At 35.4% G+C, this 24,069-nt stretch overlaps 1 protein-coding gene across 1 annotated transcript; it reads left to right on the top strand.

Moving 5' to 3' along the window:
* The first annotated feature begins 16,589 nt into the window (after positions 1-16,589).
* On the top strand, positions 16,590-23,677 carry LOC105421015 (uncharacterized). The gene is made up of 3 exons (XM_011626820.3): positions 16,590-17,103; positions 17,462-17,528; positions 23,342-23,677. Exons 1-3 carry the CDS (start codon positions 16,890-16,892, stop codon positions 23,484-23,486), a joined length of 426 nt encoding a protein of 141 aa, XP_011625122.2. The 5' UTR covers positions 16,590-16,889; the 3' UTR covers positions 23,487-23,677.
* The last annotated feature ends 392 nt before the right edge of the window (positions 23,678-24,069 follow it).

Genomic DNA, 24,069 nt, shown 5'->3' with positions numbered 1-24,069 from the left:
GAGGGTTTTATGTCTAAGGCATAAAACTTTATCACTTTGACGATGGGGCCGATCTTGAGTGTAAGTGGCAGTATGCCTTCATTTTATCTCTTGATCCGATCGTGGGCAGCGATAATGAGTTGACACGGTTCGAAGTCATCCGAGCTCTTGCCTATCTGCTTCACCATTTTCATAGGACATATGTTTAGGGATGCCCCGTTGTCAATGAGTACCCTTCGTATTTCATATTCTTGCACGAAAACGATGACGTGCAATGGTTGGATGTGAAAGTGGTTGAAGCTGGTCAGAATGTCGTCACCTGTGAACACGATCGGTGTTGGTGCCATTAGCTAGTTTATCATTCCGCATAACTCATCCAGTTGTGTGTTGCTTGGGATGTGTGTCTTGGCAAGGACTTTCTCAATCTGGGCCCTATGCGCCAGTGAGTTATTAAGCAGTTCCAAGATGGAGATTTTAGCCTGGATTTTTTCGAGGTGAGCTGATAGATCATAGATGGTCGAGTTTTCTCGTGACTCCTTTTGGGGATCTTGATTTCAGGTGATCGTCGATTGCTTTGACCCAGAGGTTCCTCCTATTCTCTCCTCGAGGGTATCGGCCATCAATCCGATGAGCTTGAAAACTCGGCCTCTTCAGGTCAATGAGTCTACTTCACCTTCTTGAAGTTTGATAGGATCTACCATTGCGAGAGTAATGGGGAACTATGGGGCGTTGGCCCTCTGATTGGAGGATGATCCCTTTTTGTTGACCCCGACCATATCGATCTCTAACATATCATCTGTATCATATTGATCCCACTTAGGTGGGTCGTTGAGGTTTTGAGGTGAAGGGTTTCCTTTTAGAATATCCAAAAGATCTTCTTTGGGCTATTGGAGGTAGTGACCATAGGAAAATATGAATTGAGCCAGGTCATCTTCCTCGTCTCCACTCTCAATCATGTGAATGACAATGTTCCCTTTCGAGTTGTCTTGGGCTCCCGTTTTTCTAGCCGTTGTGATCGCATTTTCAGGGAGAGGATTTGCAAAGATACCCATTATTTGATTAGGCTCTTTAATAGACCGATTTTTTTTGTGGGACAATGATACTTCCCTTACCGATCAACCCTTGAATAACCCGTTTCAAATGATAGAAATTTTGAGTGTCATGTGCATGGTTATGGTGCCATTTGCACCATTTTCTCTTGTCTGTGACTTGGAATGGTGGCGGGAGATAAACCATGTCTCTAAACAAGTGTAATTGTATAACCTTTTCGAGCGGGTCTTTGAGAGGAGTGAAATTATCCTCTCGCATTTGGTTGTTATTTTGAGCGTTGACTCTAGGCCGACCCTTTTGGTTTTGGTTTTGATTGTTTCGTTGAATGGTTAAACCTCGAGCCGACCGGTTAATGTTAATTTCATTAACCTAGCCGGAAGCATTCCCCTTATTGTTGTTGTTGTTGTTGTTTTTTTTTTTTTTTTTGGAAAGTGGTTATCGGTTTATTCTCGGGCCAACTATTGAGGGGTGTTCCTCTAGCCCTTTAATGACGTGCCACCCGCTCAATCTTGAAGTCGAAAGAGTAGGGGATAAGACCTTAGCTGAAGAAGGTCCTGCATTAAGGAGCAGCATTTTCTTGGGCCATAGAGATTTTGGCTGGATCTGTGAGGGGACATTCGATGACCCGCATTGCCGCCTCACTGAATCGATTGATAAAGTCATCGAAGGATTCTCCCAAGTTTTGTTTTGTTACACTGAGCTCGCCCAGGAAGAGAGGCCTTGGTGTCAATCAATGATTGTGGGAAACGAATAGATTGAACATTTCATCTAGAGTGATGTGCAGTTGAGTACTCATCATTCTTTAATGCCAGTTCAGAGCCTCACCGGACAACGTTTGTGAAAATATGGCCTTCAATTGATTGAGCCTATCTCGCAATGGTCGAATGGAGAGGAGGTATGCGTTAACATGGGTATCTGGATTGCTCTTCCTATTAAACTTGTTTCGAAATTCTGAGACGTCAAATTTGAAGGGAAGGTTCTCCATGCCTCCGAGGGTCTCATGAATATAGGCCTTCGGGGGTAAAATTTCTTGAATGCCCATTCTTATTAGCATATCTTGCATTATTTTCATGGTGCCTTCATATTGGGCATTCGGTGTGACGATAGGCCTGTCGGTTGGCAGGTTCCCAAGTGTAGACTGATGAATCAAGGCTTGGGGTATGTATTGGCCCATATGGACCTGAGGTTGATGAACCGCAGTCACTAGGGCGGTTTGGTATACATGTCCTTGAGGGACGTACTATCCCAAAGGTGTCACCACCTGCTACGTAAATTGCACAGTCTGTTGGACCAGATGGACTACAGGGACCGATTGAAGAACCAGCTGACACGGTTGTTCTAGGGGTTGCCCTATACCACTAAACTAGTTTGGAATCGACCTATGTGCTGGGGCATGAATAGTGTAACCTCGATCAACTAAACTTTGGAGGGTAGCTTGGATACCTCCATCACCTAAGGGTCGGTTCAGGTCGATACCTTTGTTTTGTACAGCGTTCAGGTTATCATGAGCTGTACTATGGTAGCTTGAGGCTGGTTCAGATCCCCTAGAGGTCTTGGTTTCGAGGTTGTCGTGCCTCGAGGTTATCTTGGTTTGAGTTATGGGAATTGGTGTAAGATACTGCATGAACTTTTTCCTTGACTCCACTTCTACTTTGGTTACTTAGGAGTCCTTGTAGTACGACCCCAAGTGACTATTAAAAGTCTTTCAGATGGAGCTAGTTTTTTGGGCCACACAGATCTCAGGATTAAGAGCTGATCCTTAAGACTCCACCTCTAATTGAAGACTCGGACGCCGAGAAATGGACGGACCCGGGTTCTGACCATAATCCCAAGGGATTGCAGCATATTGGTCCCTAAGTTTGGGAAGGTTAGGTTTGGAGTCGGTTGTGGAGCAATCATCATAGTCTCCCTCGGTGATTGACATGGCGACTTCTCCTTAACTCGATTCTAGATTCTAAACTTAGGGTGAGATCTAGACTCTACGACTTAGGATAGACCTAGTCTAACTCTTGGGGAAAAACCCTAACTAAGACCAAGGCTACAACTAGACCGGATGAATCTCGCTATACTCAATGGGTTTTGGTTCAAATCCTGAACTAGGGTAAGCCTAGTCTAGTTCTAGAGGCAATTCTAAGCTTAGACCTATGCTATAACCTAGACTGAGATCTAGACTAGATGGGTATGAGTCTCGACTCGGACCAAGAGTGGGTCTAGGTTCAGACCTGGGTGTAAGCCTGGGTCGGGCCTGAACAGAGCTAGGTGCAAGCCTGGGGCTGGACCAAGAGGGTTTTGAAGATCAGACAGGGTGTGAACCCGAACCGGATCAAGGTTGGGTTAGACCCGAGCCCTGACTCGAACCAAAAGAGGGCTTAGGTTCGGACTTGGGTGTGAACCACATTCGGACCTGGGCTAAGCTAGGTACATGACTAAACTTAGACCGAGAGAGCGATCGCAGGTCCCGGGTCCATCTCGAACCAAGAACCACGCCACCAGGAGAGCGAGATCAAGGCACCTAACCAGCTTGGCGACTCCACTGGGGACACGCTACCCCATCGTTGGATCGTTCTTGTTTGGCCTTCCTTTCTTTTTATTCCTGCTCACTATACACACACTTGTCTTTGGGCTTGCTCAACCTACCTTCATCCGAGTTGAGGTTTTTATAATCCCCGCACTCGTGAGTCTTCATCACAAACAGGTTCTGCGAACCTCGTTCCCGACCTTTCTCCTTAGCATCGACCTTGTGTCGCGCTTCCAAGTCATCACCTGAAAAGAGGTGAGGATGGACCTAAAAATCCCTCGCTCCCTACCTCCTTACAATGGTGGACCCTTTGCCAATGCACCCTGCATTGGTGGCATACATGCCACCACACACAGCACTCACCCTGCTACCGACAACTCACTTGTCTGTCCCACTACTAGGGGCAGCCCGGAGGCCACCCTTCCCTCTCCTGCGACTGGCAGTTCATTTGTCGTTGCTCCTGCGGGTCGCCACGAGGCTACCCCTCAATCTTTATCACTGCGGGACCCTGTAACAGGATGCTCGACACCACGAGGAGGCCGCTCTAAGGCCACCACCTCACACACCCACCAAAGCTAGTGGACCATCCATTCTAGCTACACCTCACACACACTATCAGGGTTCGGGTCTTCTTGAACCTAGCCATATACATCCTTTGCATGCACATTGCACCAATCGGAGCAACCTTCACATTACCTTGGGACACTGTCAGGATTCGGCTCTTCTTGGATCCAGCCCTGCACACCCCTTGCATATGCACTGCATCGCTCGGGGCAGCCTTGTTGTTACGTCTGCTCGAGCACACGAGGGGGAACCTCCCAGTACCCCCTCCCAGCACATGTCCGCTCACTCTGTGAGGGATGGTCACACGGCCATTCCATCACACACACAAGCTCATGGCATCGGTCCTCTTAAGGCCAGACACGGTTCGGGTTGACCCCCAGGTCACCCGAAGTTCTTTTCTAAGGGGCGCACGAGCGCCAATCTCCCCGCCCATCGAGAGCACACCTTTGCACCGTGCACATACGCACGGATCTAGCACTCCACCCAGTTCCAAGGGCAATCATGAGAATGGGTTGGAAGAATAGTTAGCCTTCGCCCGACAACAGTTCTACTTGGCCATAAAGAAAAGAAATCATGGTCAGACCTAAAAATGGGGCCGGGAGACCAAGGAATTGAAGTCTCAGCTCGGGGCCAAAGAAAAGAAAGCGATTGAAGGCTTCCCTTCCAATGATGAGAACCCTTTCTCCCCTCTCATTCCCCTTTATGCGGATGATGCTGAAAAAGCATGGGGTGAGGTAAATACCATAAAGATTGATCGGGGCATGCCGTGAGGTAAACACCGAGCCTATCAAGAACCCACGTGAGGTAAGTCCCACCTCACGACCCTAATTCATCTCTAACTGGTTGGTACTCCTGCCCGTGTCTTCTTCACATGGTTCTCGAGAGAGCGATCTCAGGTCTCGGGTCCATCTCGAACCCAAAACCACGTCACGAAGTCAACCCAACCTAGAGGGTGAGATCGAAGCACCTAACCAATGAGATCTATTTCTAATCTAAATAGATAAAGTAGAGAAAGCCTAGATCTATTTTATTTTTCTTTTCTCCTTTTTTTTTAAATATATATCTATATATATATATATATATATATTATCAAAAGAGGTGAACAAATTCTTCTTCTTTTATTAGGAAAGAGAAAAAGATTCTTTCTAAAAGATGTATTCTAAAAAGATAAAGATGCACTTAAAGAACATGATTATGATCTGAAGAAGATAAAATATGATCTACAGATGATAAGCATGAATGAAAGAAGTTATGAAAAAGATGATATATATGATATCAAGATGCATCTAAAGATGTTCCAAAAAAAAAAAAGATGATAAATATGATCTAAAAGATTATTTAGAAAGATAATCTAAAAGGTGAACATAAAAGAAGATCTAATGATAACAATGATCAAGATGGATATAAAAGAAAGATGATCTAAAAAATGAATTTAAAGAAGATCTAAAAATAGAGATGACCAAGACGGGATCTAAAAAGAAGATGATAAAAAAATAAAGATGATCTGAAGAGGATCTAAAGTTAAAAGAAGATCAAGATAGGATCTAAAAGAAAGATGATCTAGAAAAAATAAAGATGATCTAAATATAAAGAAGATCAAGATGAGATCTTAAAGAAAGATGATCTAAAAAAATAAAATATAGATAATCTAAAGATTGAGAACAAAAATATCTTAATTTTTTTATGGAGAAAGAAAAAAATAAGATCTAGAAAGAAAAGATAAAATCTAATAAAAATAAATCTTTTCAAATCTATCTCTTTTTTTTATTATTATTATTATTTCATTTTTTCTGAAAAAATAAATATGAGAAAAAAAATATGCTTTTTTAAATCTAAAATATCGATCTAAAGCTCAAGGTGCCCCACGGTGGGCGCCAAACTATTTATGCTCCGATCTGCGCCGATATCTAGGATGAGATCTTCTCAAATCATAGCAAAAACTGAGTTATTTTTTAAAAAAGTAGAGAAAGTGTGGTCGCGTGAATTATGGGCTCCGAAGAATCTCAAATCTATACAGATTCCGTCTTTTTCTTAATCAACTGGTAGCGCCAGTTCCAAATCCTTATTTTGACCTAAAAACGCTTCTAAATTTAATCAAATCTAATAATAATTTAATTTCCAAAAAAAATAAAATAAAACAGAGAATTAAATGAAGAAAAACATACCAAATTAAGTAAAAAAAAAATGATACTTACCTTTAAGGACTCAAACCCGGAGTTTCGTGCTTGGATCAAGTCGCTCTTTCGATTTGCACTATCATCTCCTTTTTTGGATGCTTTTATTTGCTGGAATTGGAAGATCTAAGGTTCTTTGATCAAGATCTAGTATTCCTAAGACAGGGAGAAAAGCTAGGAATTTAAGGTAGGGTCCACCTAGGTTTTTTTAAGGATTTGAGGATAATTTTTTTAGTTTTATAAGGGTTTTGAGATCTCCAGAAGAATATGAATTTTGGGATTTTCTCTAATTTTTTTCGATTTTTTGGGATTTTTCCTAATTTTTTTTGAATTTTCTAAGGATTTTTCCTATTTTTGAGCAATTTTTCTGATTTCGAGAATTTCTAAGGGACTTCTTTCTTTTTTTGGTATCTTTTTCGTCCTTTTTTGGGTTAGAGAAAGGGGGTATTTATAAGATTCAATTGGTGATTTTTCTTGATTTGTTTGGAACCTTTTCTGAAATTTTTTGGATTTATCTTGAAGTTTATCCTTATCTAATTTAAGAAAACATCTTTACTGCATCATAAAATACGTTGATTGTATCATCAAGTTGTGTCTGCATCATCAAGCCGCGTATGGGCCTTCCGTGCAGCGTTATAGCCCAGCCCGCGGCCACACTTGGGTCTCACAGAGACTAAATTATTATTTATTATGTATTTTTATCTGTGAGTCCGATTCATGCGATTCTTGGACCGTTAGAAAGATCTCGAGCTTTACTACATGTTGGGATATGATTGGATAGTTTTGGAGCAATTAAAATTGGTCTAGATTGCCTATGGTCTACTAGGGTTGTGTGGTCCTTTAAGACCAGAATCGAGGTTTTTAGGAGTTCCCTTAGCTAAAATTTTGAGGGGGGTGTGCTTATGCTTCCTCGGTCTGATATATTTGAGAAATATTTTTCAATATGAAATTGTAACCACCTTATTCTCAAAAAAAAATTTGAGTTTTCTTATGCTTAGGTCTCACTCTCTAAAACTTGGACAGATTTCTATTCAATCTTGAGATATTATCTTTTTCTAGTGCTTAAAGGGTGCAATTAGAAAAAAAATTTATTGATGTTAATATATGTACTAAAGAGACTCATAGAAAGTTTTAGAAAAGTTTAACGTTGTCTACCTACCGAACACAACCCATCTCCTTTACCAAGACTTGGGATGGGCTAAAGAAAAATTTAAGGTCCTCAACCTTCTTAGACCAATGTGCTAAGGAAGTTATATCCATAAAATTTGAGGTCTTAAAACTAATTCTAGGTGGGGTTTTAACCGAGGAGTAACTGGACAAAATACTACCGAGGGAATATCTTTTGGGAATACACAACGTTTATATGATTCTTGGGTATAATAAAGGAACTTTATTAAATCCTTTCTGGTAAATGGTAAAGGAGTTTTTAGATTATCCAAGTCTAGGCTCCCTTAGCATGAAAATATACTTTTTGTTGTCGTAAAACAAATGGTATTAATTAGGTTTAGGTCAAAAAATACAACAAACAACAACATGCCAAGAATTACATGACTATTTTCTATTGGGTGTGGTTTGTATAAGGTTGAAGTTCTAAACAATCAAAATAAAGTGTGTTGGGTGTATATGGTCATTAAAGGTCTTATGAGAGCATGTAAATCAAAATTTTATAATGGAACATAGACTAAGTGGGAATGTGATCTTGTGTAAGCCGTACTGTGCAAATGTTATTTTTAAACTCAAACATGGCTTTACTTGCTAGTTTGTCGAGTTTAAAAACCCTTGATACCTGAGCATGGAGCAAAAACCGATGGTTTATAGGTGATCCCTTGATAAGGTCTAAGTTGCCCAAATGAGTAAACCAATGGACTATGTGACTCTTATGTATGATGGTTGGTTTTTAAAGACGAGAGCCAAACCCTCATCATATATCCATCACATTGTATGTGCATATGATAGTCATACTGGAAAGACAGGTCACCATTGAAGGTGATACATGCATATGTACCAGCGATTATCCCTATACACTATAAAGTTGTAATAGCATCAGGTTTATGTGAACTTAGAACTTGTCCCTAAAAGACAACCTGTAATCTATAGACTGCGATTATGTCCTATTGCCTATTGGCTAACTTTGGTGGCCTAATCACGAACACCTACAATGGTCTGTGAGTTATAGGAACTACTGGGTCAATTTGAGAATGCAAATGTGGATTAGTCCATAGTAGAAGATGAAGTGCTTCAAAATTATTAATTCCTAGACCTAGAATAATCTTATGCCCATCAAAGTTATTTTTTATTAATCGATTTTAATGTTAATTGAATTTCAAATGATTGTATCAATTTTTATAAATCTCTAGATATTTTATTTTTACAAAACAAATTCATAAATAATAAAAAATCAATTTATATTGTTTTTATAATGCCATCTTTGAACCTTGAATTCTTAAATTTGATTTAAGAAATCTTCTTCTAGATCTAAGTACGAAGAAGAGGGTTTTTCTCTCTCTTCTAATTTTTTAATTCTTTCTTTTAATTTTCTAATTTTTTTTAGTTTTATTTATTTTTAATTTTAAATTATTTATAGAGAGTGAACTCTCTTTCTTTCCTTTTTTACTGGCTTTTTGTAGTATGTTATGAAAATTATAGAAATCTTTAGGTTCTTTAGATTCATTCAATTTTAACAATTCTTTAGATTCATTCAATTTTTCAAAATGAACTTTTAATAATTTTAATTTTTAATTGTTTAGGTTCTTTAAATTCATTCAATTTCTCAAAATAATCTTTTAATAATTTTAGTTTTTCACTTTCTTCAAAGTTTTCTATTTATTTTATTAACTTAGTCTGTTCAGTGGTTAGAACATTTAAACTATTAGATTTTACACGTTCATCCAAATAGTAGGAGATCCAAATGATCCGCTGAACCACTTAGTCAGAGCCAAATTAGAATTTAGTCCAAATCCAAATATCGATTAGAACCCTTAATCAGAGCCAAACTCGAGTCTAAGTTCAAAGTCAAATTCTGATTAAAACACATGTTTAGGACCCAAATTTCGATAAAAACCAGTGTAAAGCCATATTCTATTCAACTTTAGTAATTAGGTTGTAATATAGAACTAGTTACTAACTAGTACTTCCGAAATCTAGTTTTGCTTTAGAAATAGTTTTGTTTGAAGTTAAAATATAACTAGAGGTGAGACCCAAGGGTAGAAGCCAACATGTAAGCAGTTATTTTATCAGTGTGGGAGGCCATTGTATGCCCGCTTAAGATGATAAAGGGCTTTTGAAGGCCGTTATTCACTGAGACGGTTATTGCTAGGTAGGACGTTTTAAGCCTAAGGCAGGTCGGACGTAGTAAATAAAGGTTAGATGGAAACTTTGAACCAAACTAGGACTGAATCTAAACTAGAGCAATAAGTTTTAGATAGTAGCCATTCTGGATTCACAATTCTAAATACTGAAGAATAGAAGTTTGAATATTTAGTTGTCCCTACTAATTGGAAACTACCTCCTATAAAACTCACTAGTATCCATAGGATAGGAACCAGAGCCAAATACACTATTAGGACAATAGGAAAACTCTATCATTAAAAGACAACCAAACTCTCATACAACTATTTGATAAAAATTTGTTAAAAAAATATAAAATATAACTGCATATACATAGGAACTCTACAAGTAGCAATTGTACCACTAACTAAACAAGGTTTAAATACAGCAGTATTAGCGTGTGTTCAGGATAATAAATAGTTAGATTTTTAGGATTTTTTATTAAGAGTCATAGAAGCTAGTCTATATCAAGGCCAGTTTATTTTAATTGTTATCCTAATTATATATTAAGTTTAGATAATCCCAACCTATTAAAAAGTCTGACTGTAACCATAGGAACCCAAGGATTCAGTATGATACCTAGATCTCAAAATCTAGCTGTAATATATAGAATATATTACAGAGTACTTAATACACTTAATCCTAATGAAAAACATATAAATATAAGAGGTTTAACTACTCTATTTGAATGGAATACTCATAATAAAACTATAATACCAAAACCAATTAAATAGGAAATCGTAGGACTCCCAAAAAATTGGAAGCTGATACCCGACACCCTACATGGAAGTGACGACAACTCTAAAGGATTGAAATTTATAATATTAGGAAATTACCAAGAGGAGACTTACTTTTCAAGAAACACTTTTGAGACTTAAAGCACCACCAAGAAATTCCACTAAAAAGCAAAAGCAAAACTTTAGAAGAATCTACTTTCAATAATAATAATAAAATAGATACACCAATAGGAGTTAGTTATCGTGTGTATAGAAATCAAATTTTTTGTTAATGCCATAGTCTTACGCAAAGAAATGATTTATTTCGAAATATATAAAGAATTACTAGGAAAAGAATTCCACTCAGTAAAAAATAAAGAACAAAGAAATTGTTCTTTAAAAGTTCTAAGGAAGAAAGAGATAAAATTCAAGAAGAATTTTACTTGTACATAGGAAAAAATAAGTGTCATGTATTTTTCTTTAATTGGTTTAAAAATATATACCTAGATGAAATTACATTAAAAGTACAAACTATCCAAAAAATAACTAAAACTTGAAAAAGTGTATAAAGTATAGTAGAAGCGGTACATCCGCCTACACAACATGTAATAATAAATCAAGAAACTAACACTTTAGCTATTCCAATAAGGGATACTAACACAAAAATTGAAAGATTAAATGAAATAGCCGAACAATTAAATTTTACAAATGTCTACTTAGAATCTATTGGTTATCATAACAAATAGAAATAAAAATAAATAATATAAAAGAAGAAACTAAAACTATAGAAAAAAATAAAACAGATGGAGGAAAAGAAATATATAAACAATTTGTTCCACAAATAAGCAGAAATATTAGTTTAATAAAACCTTCTTTTATTACAACCCCTTCTATACCTAATTCAGTAAAATTAGAAAAAAAAAAAAAAAAAAATCCATTAAAAATCAAAAATAATATAGTGCCTTTTTAGTGCATGAAAGTTTCACTATCACCATTTTTTTTTAATATATTACTGTAGTTATCATGCGAATATCCGTATGAATATAATTTATTGCCATATATTATATGGGCGCATATGGACTCAACAAATACGATCTTTAAATGTGATTTATAATCCAAAATGTAAATAACTCTGTATGCAATTTAATTTGCAAGTTTCTAATTTGAAATTAATTACGAAAAGAGTTTATATAGGTTGATGCCCTAAACATTCTAATTGATATACTTATGTGAGTATCTATTAAAGAGTTTATAAAGAGATATTAGAAATTAAGAAGAAGTCAAGGAGAGAAGAAGAGGATGAAGAAGACATTGTTTTAAATAGTTCGGTCTCTTGGACCTATATCCACGATTTGAAGGGCTATTTTCTTGTGCATGTTATTTCATTCATCAAGTATTATATAGATGATACAAGATCTCAATAAAAAAAAACTGGTTCCCCAAATCTCTCCTAAATATATCAAAAATATATTTTACAAAATTAGTTACCTAAAATAAGGGACTTGTATATGGATGTCCACCGTATAAGAGATTGGGTATTAGTTGTACACAGTTTCAGCACTCCCCCTTAAGTTGGTGCTCAGATATTTATCAACCCCGACTTCCTTATTATTTCTTGAAACTATATTTTGTTTGTAGGAAGTTGATTTTTTCTTCTGACAAATGGAGAGCAATTCTCTTGGCTTGAATGTTCTTTCTCACAAAATGACAATTTCTTTTTATGTGCCTAGTTCATTCATGAAATACCAGATTTGATGTGATATGCATAGCGGCTTGGTTGTCGCAGTTCATACCCACTGGACACAAAATATTGAAACCCGCATCTCTAAGAAAAAAATTTAGTCAAATTAATTTGCAAGTTGCAGTTGATATGGCTCTGCATTCGACCTCTGCACCAGATCGAGTAACCACCAACTGTTTCTTACTTTTCCAAGTTACAAGTTCACCCCCATACAATATCATGCGATAGATCTTTAATCTACAGGACTACCTACCAATCAGCATTAGAAAATGCAATAATATCAATATGTCCATTGTTTTTCATTAAAATTCATTTTCCAATGGATGACTTAAGATACGTTAAAATCTGATTGACACCTCCAAAATGAGCAATTTTTGGAGAATTTAGGAATTGACTTACCATACTGACCGCATAAGCAATATCAGGTCGAGTGATAGTGAGATACATATAAGTCGACCAACCACACATTAAAACATCCCAATATCGTTCAAAACTTTGCCTTAGTCTATTTTGGCTTTATCATTTGTCTTTTCAATAGGTTTACACCCTAAGTAGCTAGTTTCAAGCAAAAGATCTAAAACATACCCCTGTGAGAGTAAGCAACCTCAATTCCAAGAAAATATTTGAGTTTTTTCAAATCTTTATTATCAAACTTCGTATGAAGGTAATCTTTCAATTTTATCATGGCATTTAAATCACTTCCTGTTATAACAATTTCATCAACATCGATAAGGACAATAGACATTCCCGGATTGCCATCTTTTTACAAACATGGATGAATAAGCATTGCTCTGAGAGAAGCCTATATCAATGAGATCTTGACTTCACTTTGCAAACCATGCACTGGGAGACTATTTAACCTCATAAGTTGCTTTCTTGAGTCTACAGACCAGAGTTTTGTTGCCTTCTTGAGGATGACCAGGAGAAAGTTTTATGTAAACTTCTTCCAAATCTCCATACAATAAGGTATTTTTTACATCTAGTTGATTCAATGACTGGTTATTGCTGGCAGCAATAAAAAGTAAAACCCTCACAATATTTAGATTAACCACAGGAGCAAAGGTTTCCTTGTAGTCAACACTATAGATTTAGGTTAATCCCTTTGCAACAAGTCTTGCCTTGTATCTCTCAATTATTTCATCACTTTTGTATTTCGTTTTATAGACTCACTCATAGCCAACTAGTTTTTTCTCTTTAGGAAGAGTAACGATATCCCAAGTATAACTTTCTTTAAAATAACAAGTTTCTCTTTTATAGCAGTTCTCTGTACTGCATGAGAAATTAGCTTCCTCGAAGCTAGTCGATTCTTTTGTTGAGGAAATATTGGTAGAAAAACACAATATTTAGGAGATAATTTATTAAAATCCATATATATTTTTCAATGGTGTAATGTATTTTGTGATTGCTTTCCTTGACATGATATGTATAGTAATCGTTTAAACCATATGGAGGTTGAGTAATTCGACCAGATTGTCTTGGCTAGAAGTCTCGAGGGATTATTTCTCCCTAATATTCATTTGATTATTCCTCCTCATTGGAGTTGTATAGAGTTTCAAGAATGGATTCTTCTTGTATAAGTTGAGGTATTTCCTTATTAGGTGTAGTGCTCTTAATGATTTCGATTCTGAAATTGAGACCATTCATTTCTTAGAGATCGTGAGTAGAAGTTGTTTTGTTAATCTTCCCCTGATGATTATTAGTTTGAAAATAAGGAATTTGTTTATTGAATTCAACATTTCATGAAACATACTTTCACCTCGTTTTGGGTGGTGAATATCCCATGAATATACATTGAAAGGATCGCTTTTTAGCAAGTTTTTCTCTATGATTTTCTGATAAATACACAGTGCATTCACAACTAAATATCTTTAAATGATGAATAATAGGAGGACAACCATGCAATATTTCATAGGGGCTACTATCATCCAAGATTCTAGTCGGCGATCGATTTATAAGATGACAAGCAGTAAGAATACCATCAAACTAGTATGATTTAGGAACATTCATTTAAAAAAGTAAGGCACATGTTACTTCAAGAAAATGTCTATTTTTCCTCTTAACAATTCCATTTTGCTAAGGAGTTTTGACAAATGATCTGGTGAATGATCCCCTGATCAATCAAATACAAAGAAAAAATTTAGTTGTACATTCTATGCCATTATCAATTCTAAAAAATTTCAGTTTAGTATCAAATTGATTTTTAATCATGGGATAGAATTCTTTAAAGGTAATGAAGGCATCACTCTTGACCTTCAACAGATAAATCCAAACATAACAAGTTATATCATTGATAAAGGAAATTACATATCTAAAACCAGAAAATAGTCAATTAGAGTAGGTCCTCATAAGTATAAATGAATAATATCAAAGTTATTTTTGTTGATTCTATGATAATTTTGAAATGGAAATCTAATATGTTTAGTATATTGATAGACCTCATAAGATGCAAAGGATGCATCAATATTAGAGACCGCCTACTTTAGATCTTATCAATGGATGTTCCAATCTACAATGCCATGTACTGTTTTTTATTGCATTTTTCCTGCAATTTTTCTTTTGAGGTTTGATCCAATAGGCACCCATGTGATTGGTTACTCTCACCAATCTTCTTCCCAGAGACCCGATACTGAAAAACAATATTGTTAGCAGAAAAATAGTAAAACAATTATAAGATTTTGTGATTTGGATAACTGACAATACTAAGGGAAAGAAGAGATATACAAAACTTAAGATGGTTTATCCTTAGAAAAGAGGTTAATATTCCTCCTCCACAAATTGGTGCCATACTCGAAGACATGTGTCCCAACCCTTCAAGTCCCTCACAATGGCCAGTCATATGATATGTGGCTCCAGTATCAACGATCCAGGTAAGACAATTAATAGAAGATAGGTAAGCAGAAAGATTACCTTGTGTAGCAGGTAGTATCTGAGAATAAGAAGCAATGTTCGCCTTCCCTATATATTGAAGTAACCCCTTTAGTTTGTCAACAGAGAGGAGCATCTCACTTTAAGCAACTTGAGCAGCAGGTTTCCCCTACCAGGGGGTTTTCCATGGAGATCCCAACACCTTTCTTTAGTATATTCGTACTTTTTACAATAAGTGCACTTAGGTCGACCACGACCACGACCACGACCATTATTCTCTAATTTGTCATCGGTAGGGGTAATTTTAAGAAAGACTGATTTCTCAATGTTGTCATTGAGATCCTCCTTTTTAATGACAAGGTCCATAACCTTATGCCTAGTTTCTTTTTTTTGAATAGTGGTGCATGCATAGGCATAAGAAGGAAATTCAGAATCCATTAGGATTTGGATTGTAATGGCCTCATACTCAGGAGCAAGGCCTGTCAATATGCAAAGGTTTCATCTTGTTTAACTTCTTTTATTCTATTATTTTTATCATCAGTTATGGGAGTGTACTGGGACAACTCATCCCACATGCCTTCAAGCATTCTTGTGTATTTACTAAATGGTTTTCCTTGCTGCTTAATTTGGCATATATCTTGTTTAAGATGGAAAATCTTAGCTGCATTATTTTTTTATCCAGAAATCTCTTTAAGAGACTTCCATAATTCTTCAGCAGTAGGCTAGAAATACATCCTTTGACCAAATCGTGGTTCCATTGAGTTTATAGGCCACGACTTAACGAGGTTGTCTTCAAACTCCCGCTATTCATAGGTAGGATCATCAGGTTTTGGGGCTGCTTTTTTTTCCATTCACAAAACCCAACCTACATCTGTTGTTGAGATACATGGTTGTAGCTCTAGACCAAGTTTCATTATTGGTTCCATTAAGAAGTGTGGGAGTAATTTTGATATTTGAGTTGTAGTCCTCATGCACTACAATGTTTGAACCGGAATTTTGATCCCCCATTTAGAAGAAAAGAGGCTTAGAGATTACGTAATTTCATACAAAGGAAATTGGCAGCAACTATATACTAAAGATCGGTGAATAGAAGCTTAGAGATTACCTAATTTCATACAAACGTTTCAAAGAAGAATTGACGACAGTAGTGGATGAAGGTTGTGGACAGCATGCTTCTTTTGATGAACTTAATCACAACAAGAATTATCACGACTTAGTTTTATGGATAGTAAGACGGTTTGATGCTAATGTACTACTTTGTAGAAGAAAGAGCCTGAAGACAGTTGGATCGGTGCTTTGATACCATATTAAAGTATTTATAAAGAAATACTAAAAACTGAAAAAAAGAGTCAAGGAGATAAGAAGAGGAAGAAGAAGACATTGTTTTACGTGGTTCGGTCTCTTGGACCTACATCTATAGTTGAAGGGCTATTCTCCCGTGCCCGTTATTCCATTCATCAAGTATTATATACCGATACAAGATCTCAACAAAATAAAAATTGATTCTCCAAATATCTCCTAAATATGTCACAAATATATTCTACACAATTAGTTATACAAACCAATGGATTTGTTTATGGTTGTCCACCGTGTAAGGAAGGGATTTGAGTATTAGCTATATAGGGTTTCAATAATATCAAAGATGTTTTATACACATAATGTTGTGTACATAAATCCACATAAATAACGGTATCATACTGCATTCTTTAGCCGGCGTACTAGATACTCAATACTCTTACAAAAGTGTCACTAGTTTGATCGTTTTTTATATTCGAATTTATGTTTTTTCCATAGATGATTGAGTTGCAAGTTTCTCCACAAATTGCTTGTTGCATCAAATATCTGAGGGCGTGCGGCGTTGTAAAGATGCGGCTTGTGCAAAATGGTAATACCGATCTCATGGCGATGATGGTATTTCCGGAAACAAAAGGTGATGATAAGGGTATTATGGGTAAATGGTCCAGCAGCACCAATCCAATCGGAGAAAGAACAGTGTGATAGGACACAGGATAAGGCCCCATATCCAAATGGCTGCCATGGCTGCCATGGCTAGTATTTCCTTTTCCAATGTTGCCCCTCAGCGACCATCCCCATTCACAAGCCTTCAATCAAAGCCTCTCTCCAAGTTCCCTTTTCATCTGCAAAAATCAAGAGTTCTTGCCAAATTGGGTAAGAAAAGAATCTCTTGAGTTTATTTGAGACTTTTTTCCCTTTAATTTATTCAGTTGTTCATCTCTGTTGATTAATTTTATTATTAATTTCAAGCATACATTTTGCTTCAAACTTTTAATACTGAATACCAACCTACATGAAATTTTTGTGCTCTTTGATTTTTCTAACAGATTTTGCTGACAGATTTGTAACATTTTTTCTATCAGTTTGTTTGCTTTTTAATTCATTTATCTTGATTTTTATTTTATTTTCTATTTTCATGGTTAGTTATTCTATATGAAGTACTTATATTTTCGCTAAAGGTTATGGGTTGTTTGCTATGTTTAATTAAATCGAAACTTACTTACAATTGCAGGCGGAGGAGATGGCGATGCCAAGCGACTCGAAAAGAAGTTCATCACTAGAGAAGAGGAACCTGAACAGTATCTCTCTCTCTCTCAAAATAGACTTCTTGGTTTATGAATTGGTTTTCTTAGATTACTTGAATTAATCAAAATTATTTATCCATGATCGAATAGATTTGGGTAATTGCTTTCTTATTGAAGTGTGTATATCCTTAGAGCAGAAGTGCTGTTTAAAAAGAAAATAATTCTTATTTGAAATTTTAAAACTCATTTAAGAATTACCAAATGATTGTTTCTGAAAATTAAATTTTGAGGGCTTAAATGATGCCCATCTAAAAATTGGATCGCCCTTGACAAGATTTTCTATTTGAGGCAACTATGTAGTGTTTTTTATTTTTGTTTTGTTTAAGCGGTTCTTGATTTCTAACTGCGGACTTTATTTTATTCCTTCAATGCCATAATACTTCGTAGTTTGGTTATCAGTTGAAAGTTGAGTACCCAATATTGTAAGCGAAAGTGGTTAAAGAAAAGTTCAATTACTAATCATAGTTATCAAAAGCAAACTGGGCCACTTGGTTGGGACGATTATCAAAGCCAGACAGGTCCAATCATTTTTACTTCTGACCAATGCCTTGGGCAATCCAATCTAAAACAAAAATCTGAGTTGATTGAAAATCTGTCATGTCAAAATTGTTGCTTGAGCAGTTTTTGGCAATCAAGTATTTAGATTTTGACCGGTTCAATTTACTAAGCAAAATTGAGAAACCTTTCTTTTAATATATTTTATATTTGAAACTATTATTCTTATTTTTTTTATATTTTATAAGAATGTGGTCGATTTTAGTGGTCAAATTGGTTTTGATTGGACCAAGCTCTTTAAAAAATCGATGGCCAATTAGCCCGTAGAACCAATCAAAACCGAATAGGTTGATGGCCAATTGGCCCGTAGAACCAATTAAAACCGAATTGTTCGACTGGTTAAAATTGATTAAAGATTGATTTTGATTGATTTTCGTCCAAAGCATATCTTTGGTTAAGACGAACCAGCCAGGACACCAGTCAGCCCAGCCGTTCAGATTGATCAATTTCAAATTTTTCATAAATAAAGTTTAAGAGAAACTTTTAGCAATGTCTTTCTTGGGGATCACATGTAATAACCCTAACGTGCCACGAAATCAGTACATACCTGACATAAAGCAAATGTAATACAAAAGGACTCAAAAGTTATTTTACAAAATCATTAAGGCTGTCAAAAAATCCCAACAAATAATGACGGGTTTAACTTTATAAAAATTTAGTAACTTTTCTATTTGAAATCATTTTTGTATAAAGTAAAACTTAAATCTATGAGGTAAGAGGGCGTGAGAGAGCTAAGTTGGGTGTAGAGAGAGAGAGAGGTGACGGCGTGAGAGAGTTTGGGAGAGGAGAAAAGATACAGTTTAGGCATGGGATATGTACATTTTATTACGGCAATTCGTCATTATCAAAATATTTTTTTAACTAATTTGGATCAGCTACACGAATCTTGATCTATCATTCTACTTTATTAAGAGCCACACCTTCGATAAGGCCATAAGTTCCCATAATTTTTCTCACCACTTTTAAATATATGTTATTGGGCCTACCCCTTGCCTTGTTTTAGGCTTCCACTTGAACTAAATCTCACTTATTTACAGATGTTGTACTAGGTCTACGTCACATAAAAAGCCCGTCCACCTAAATCTACTTTATGGATGTCATACTTAAATCCTCCCAAATATATTCATTTTGAATTCTATTCCTTCTTGTATTGTCACTCATCCATCTCAACATCATCATCTCAACTACGTTTATTCTATAGTTGTGTTATTTATTGACTGCCCAATATTATGCCCCATCAAGAAAGCTAGTCTCACAGCTGTCCTATAGAACTTGCCCTTCAGCTTTATTAATAAGCGACGATCACATAAAACTCAGGTTCCACATCTCTACTTCGCCCACCAATTCTAATTTTATGTGTGACACCTTCCTCAATCTTTCTATTTTCCTAGATTAACGATCCAAGATATCGAAAGTATGCTCTTTTCAGTATTTTTTTATGTCGATGTTAACTACTTCCTCGTTCTCTATTCATATTATTACTAAACTTGCATTTCATATACTATGATTTAGTCTTGCTAATTTTAAAACATTTAGATTCTAGAGTATCCCTCTAAAGTTCTAACTTTGTCGTGATGCTGCTTCGAGTCTTATCAATCAAAAGCATCTTGTCTGCAAAGAACATACACCACGGTATCTCATCTCATAGGTGCCTAGTTAAGTCATCTACAACTAAGACAAAGAGGTATGAGCTCAAGTGCTGACCCCCTTTATGTAGACCTATTGTCATTGAAAGCTCAATCCTCGCTCCACTAGTTATTCGTACATTAGTTAGCGCTCCCTCGTACATATCTTGTTTGGTCAGCCAATCAATGCCAATCTCCTCAATGCACTTCAAAACATCTATCAAAATACCATCTGGCCCTAAAGCATATCCCATTTTCATCCTCTTCAAGGTGTCTTTTACTTCCGATATTCTAATCCTATAAATGTATCTATGACCCCCTAATGAATGCCAATATTTTTTCTACTACTGTATTCCCATTGTGTTCATCATTTAATTTTAAAAATAAACTCTCCACCTTTTGTTAACCTATTCATCATTCGTTACGACCTTTTGAGCCACACTTTTAATGCATTTAATATGATTTAGACCCTCACTTTTTTCTCTCATTTTTGCTAATTGAAGACATCATTTTCAGCTTTTCTTTGTCACTAGTTTACTGTATAGATTATGATATGCCTTAAGTTTAATTTTATTTATTTATTTAACGTTCTTTTTAGCATTTTTATATTCTTCTAAGTTTTGATCATTTTTATTACATTGCCAAGTTTTATAACATGATCGTTTTTGTTAATGAACTTCTGAACCTCATCACTCCACCACCAAATTTCTTTTTTGGAATTTATTTTCCCTCTATATGTTTCTAAAACTTCTTTTGCCACTTTCTTAATACACTCAACCATCTCATTCCACATAATATGGACCACATATTTATAGTTCTATTTTCTTTCTTGAACTAATTTATCCCTAAATAAGTTTATGTTCTTATTTTTAAAATTCCACCATCTAGTTCTTTGACATCTATTTATTTCACTCCTTCTCTTCCCTGTCTTAATACATATGTCCATAATCACGAACCTATGTTGGGTACTCAAACTCTCTCCTAGGATAACCTTACCATCTTTACATGATGATCGATCTGTCTTCTTAACTATGCGATCCACTTTTATAGGTTATTAAATGTTCATCTTTTTTGTTAAAGTAAGTGTTAGCTATTACTAGGTCATATGCCATTTTTTTAATTAGGGCAATTAAGAGGAAATAAAGTAGGGACACGGAATGGGAAGAAATATTTTTGAGAAAGTATTATGCTGCTAGATATTTATAGAATGGGAGCGGATACCATGAAACTGATCTCAATTTTAGGGGAATATATTTACCTATTATGATATAAAGATGCAGTTTGCATAAGGTTGCAACCTTAAACAATCAAAATAAGGCGCACATCAAAACTTTGTCATTGAGTGCAATTTTTGTATAAAAAATTCTTAGGATGGTACAAGAAACTATTTTTTCTATGATTATAAAATTTTAAACTCCAAAAATAGTTCAAATCAAGTAGATCTATAAAAACATAAAATTTAAAAAATGAACAATCTTAAGATAATATGTTGCAAGATGTACTATTTTTAAAACTTGAAATCTCTTTTTTCCTTCATATTTGTATATTTTGATCTCAAGATGATCAATTATGTCTTTTTCCAACATATAAACAACTTTTCTCGAAGAATTTTAGACGTGCACCTTAATTCTATATCTTACGGTGTCAACCTTATATAAACTTTTTCCATATAATCACAATAAGTTGGGTTAACCTAGACCCAGAGCTGAGTTGACCGGGTCTACATTTCCAAAAATAGCACCCAGACCCAAATACGTGTAGATCAGGTTTGTGGGTTGACCCAACCTGTTTCCCACCCCTAAAGAGTATACCCCACGAAACATAGCCAATTTAGTTGTATGCATGTCTCACTCTCCTTCCATCACCCGTCAACCCTTAGATCAAATGATGATAAGCCTTATGACTAATGCTGTTATCAATGAGCACGTGGATCATGCTATAGGTTTCTACATTGATGTGGTCTGACCATTTCATAAAATCGCTCAATCTAACCGCCCGGTTAGATAGAAACTGGCCAATGGCCGGTTTCGGTTTTGGGCAGATAGGGTGATCAACCGGTATTTAAAAAACAAAAACTCAAAAAAATGTATATAAATTCTCAAAATGAAGAATTTGATTTGTAATGCATTTTTAAATATTCTTTACATTAAGGTAAAGATTAAAAATTGTTTTGGTCATTAATACTCACTTTTATATTTTTCCATTTTTTTAAAAAAATTTTAAAAATATTCCTTGGAAAATATAAAATGGATTAAAATCTATTTTTTCAATAATTTTCAACTTCATTTGAATGTGTTTTGTTTTAATTATTCTTTATATGTTTTTCATATTTTAATAGATTTTTTTTTTTTTAACACTTTTTTTACCACCCGAGACTTGACCGGTTAAAGCGGTTGAATAGGCCGGTTTATCGATTAAGCTGGTTAAACTACTTCCAGTCCCATATCCGATTAACTATTCCAATTCGATTTTGCGAACACTGGATTTGACCGAAATTTTGGGATCTTAAATATTGGGTCGTCTTAAATATTGGGTCTGCATAATATGTGATCCATGTGATCATGGAAAGCTCATGGCCGGGTTATCAACATCCCAACATAGGGTTGAACCTAAATATCATACAAGGGAATCAATACTACTATAACCATATGGATCATATTATATTTTCTCTTAAATATTTGCAAATGAAACTCCTAGTCGATGACCTTGCGTATTTGTTTTCCGTCTTTTTTTAATTTATTTTAAACCGTTTTTTATCTTCTTTAACCTTCCCTTAATGAGGAGTTCATATTCCTGCTATTTCTAAGTATTTCATGGGGTGCTAAAACCTACATGTTTGCCAGAAACCCCTCCAAACGCTCTCATTCACCATGCAGAAAATTTTCGGACTTGATTTCATTTATAGATTTTTATTTTATTTTTTTGACATTTTACGAACTTTATCGATAATTCTAAGAAATACAAAAATTACATAGACAAACTTCATTTGCTTCCCTGTAGACATGCACCACCAAACAGCTGCAAATGTCCAAAATCTCTAGAGAATATCTCAAACTCCATGGTGGCATTCCCAACTTGCTGCACTAGCTTGCTACATTGAGAGTCCCCCTCCATAATACAACAACAATCAACATATCTACTCTTAATTAACTTAGAGTAAAGCTACAAACACTTGGCAGCTATAATGAATAGTAATATAGGTAGAATTTCAGTCATCAAATCTTCATCGGGTGGTTCAAAATACATATCACTATCTGAATTTTAATACGCATATCCAAAATTTCATCATGATCCAATTTTGTAAAAAAATATTAAAATTCAAATAGTGATATGTATTTTGAACCACCCGATGAAGATCTGACGGTTGGGATTCCACCTATCTTACTATGTATTATAGCTACCAAGTTTTGTTAGTTTTTTCTATTAATTTAACCCTGCAAAAGTGCCACAAGTTCAACTTTATTCACTGTCGACAAACTGCAAGGACCATAACAACAAAAAAATCAATTCACCATTTGAATTTCGGACCACTCCACTAAATACTTATAGAAATTTTATTTGTGAATTTTTGGTTCGAATTTTCTTCTTTTCCATTTGTGAGGCAAAAGCATAGCTCAATTTTTGCAGGTATTGGCAAACTGCTGGAGAGAGAGAAGGGGAGAACCCCATGAAGACTCCCCTACCATACATCATCATCTTTGGGATGTCGACCCCATTCGTAATATTAGCCATTGCTTTTGCCAACGGTTGGATCAAGGTTCCTGTGCGATGATGTGCAACAGATTGAAAATTCATCACTGCTTTTCAAGGTTATGTTATGTCATACATATGTTAAAAATGTTGTGCGTTCATTTTTTTTAATGGAAAATTGTTTGATAAGGTTGTAGCCTTATCAAAATAAGTAAGGCCTCACTTCATAACTCATCGAAAATTATGATTCAAGCATTGGAAAATATTTGCATCGATCATCTTAGCTTGTACATTATGATTGTGAAAAAAAATTATAATTTCAAGCTCTAAAAATAATGTATATTGTGACAAATTATCTTAGATCGTCCATTTGGCTATAAAAATAAGTGTTTTTATATTTTCAAGATTTGTATCATTTTTTGAGTTTCTAATTTCATTATCGATGTTGAAAATTGATTTTAGAGTCATCATGGAGATTTCCATTGCCGAAAGTGCTTTCTTGACAAGGATTTTAGGTGAGGCTTTATTTTGTTTTCATAAAGCCTAGGCCTTATAGAAACTTCATCATGTTTTAATTTTATAAGTCACATCCTAGCCCTTACTCATTTTTAAGTACTAATAAATTCACTGTTTATTGGGATTGTATACTATGAGACCATTTGTCT

Source organism: Amborella trichopoda, chromosome 10, assembly GCF_054954075.1.
Source record: "Amborella trichopoda isolate Santa Cruz 75 chromosome 10, AtrichopodaSantaCruz75HAP2 v2.0, whole genome shotgun sequence".
Classification (NCBI taxonomy): Eukaryota; Viridiplantae; Streptophyta; class Magnoliopsida; order Amborellales; family Amborellaceae; genus Amborella; species Amborella trichopoda.
This window is presented reverse-complemented; position numbering and strand designations above follow the sequence as displayed.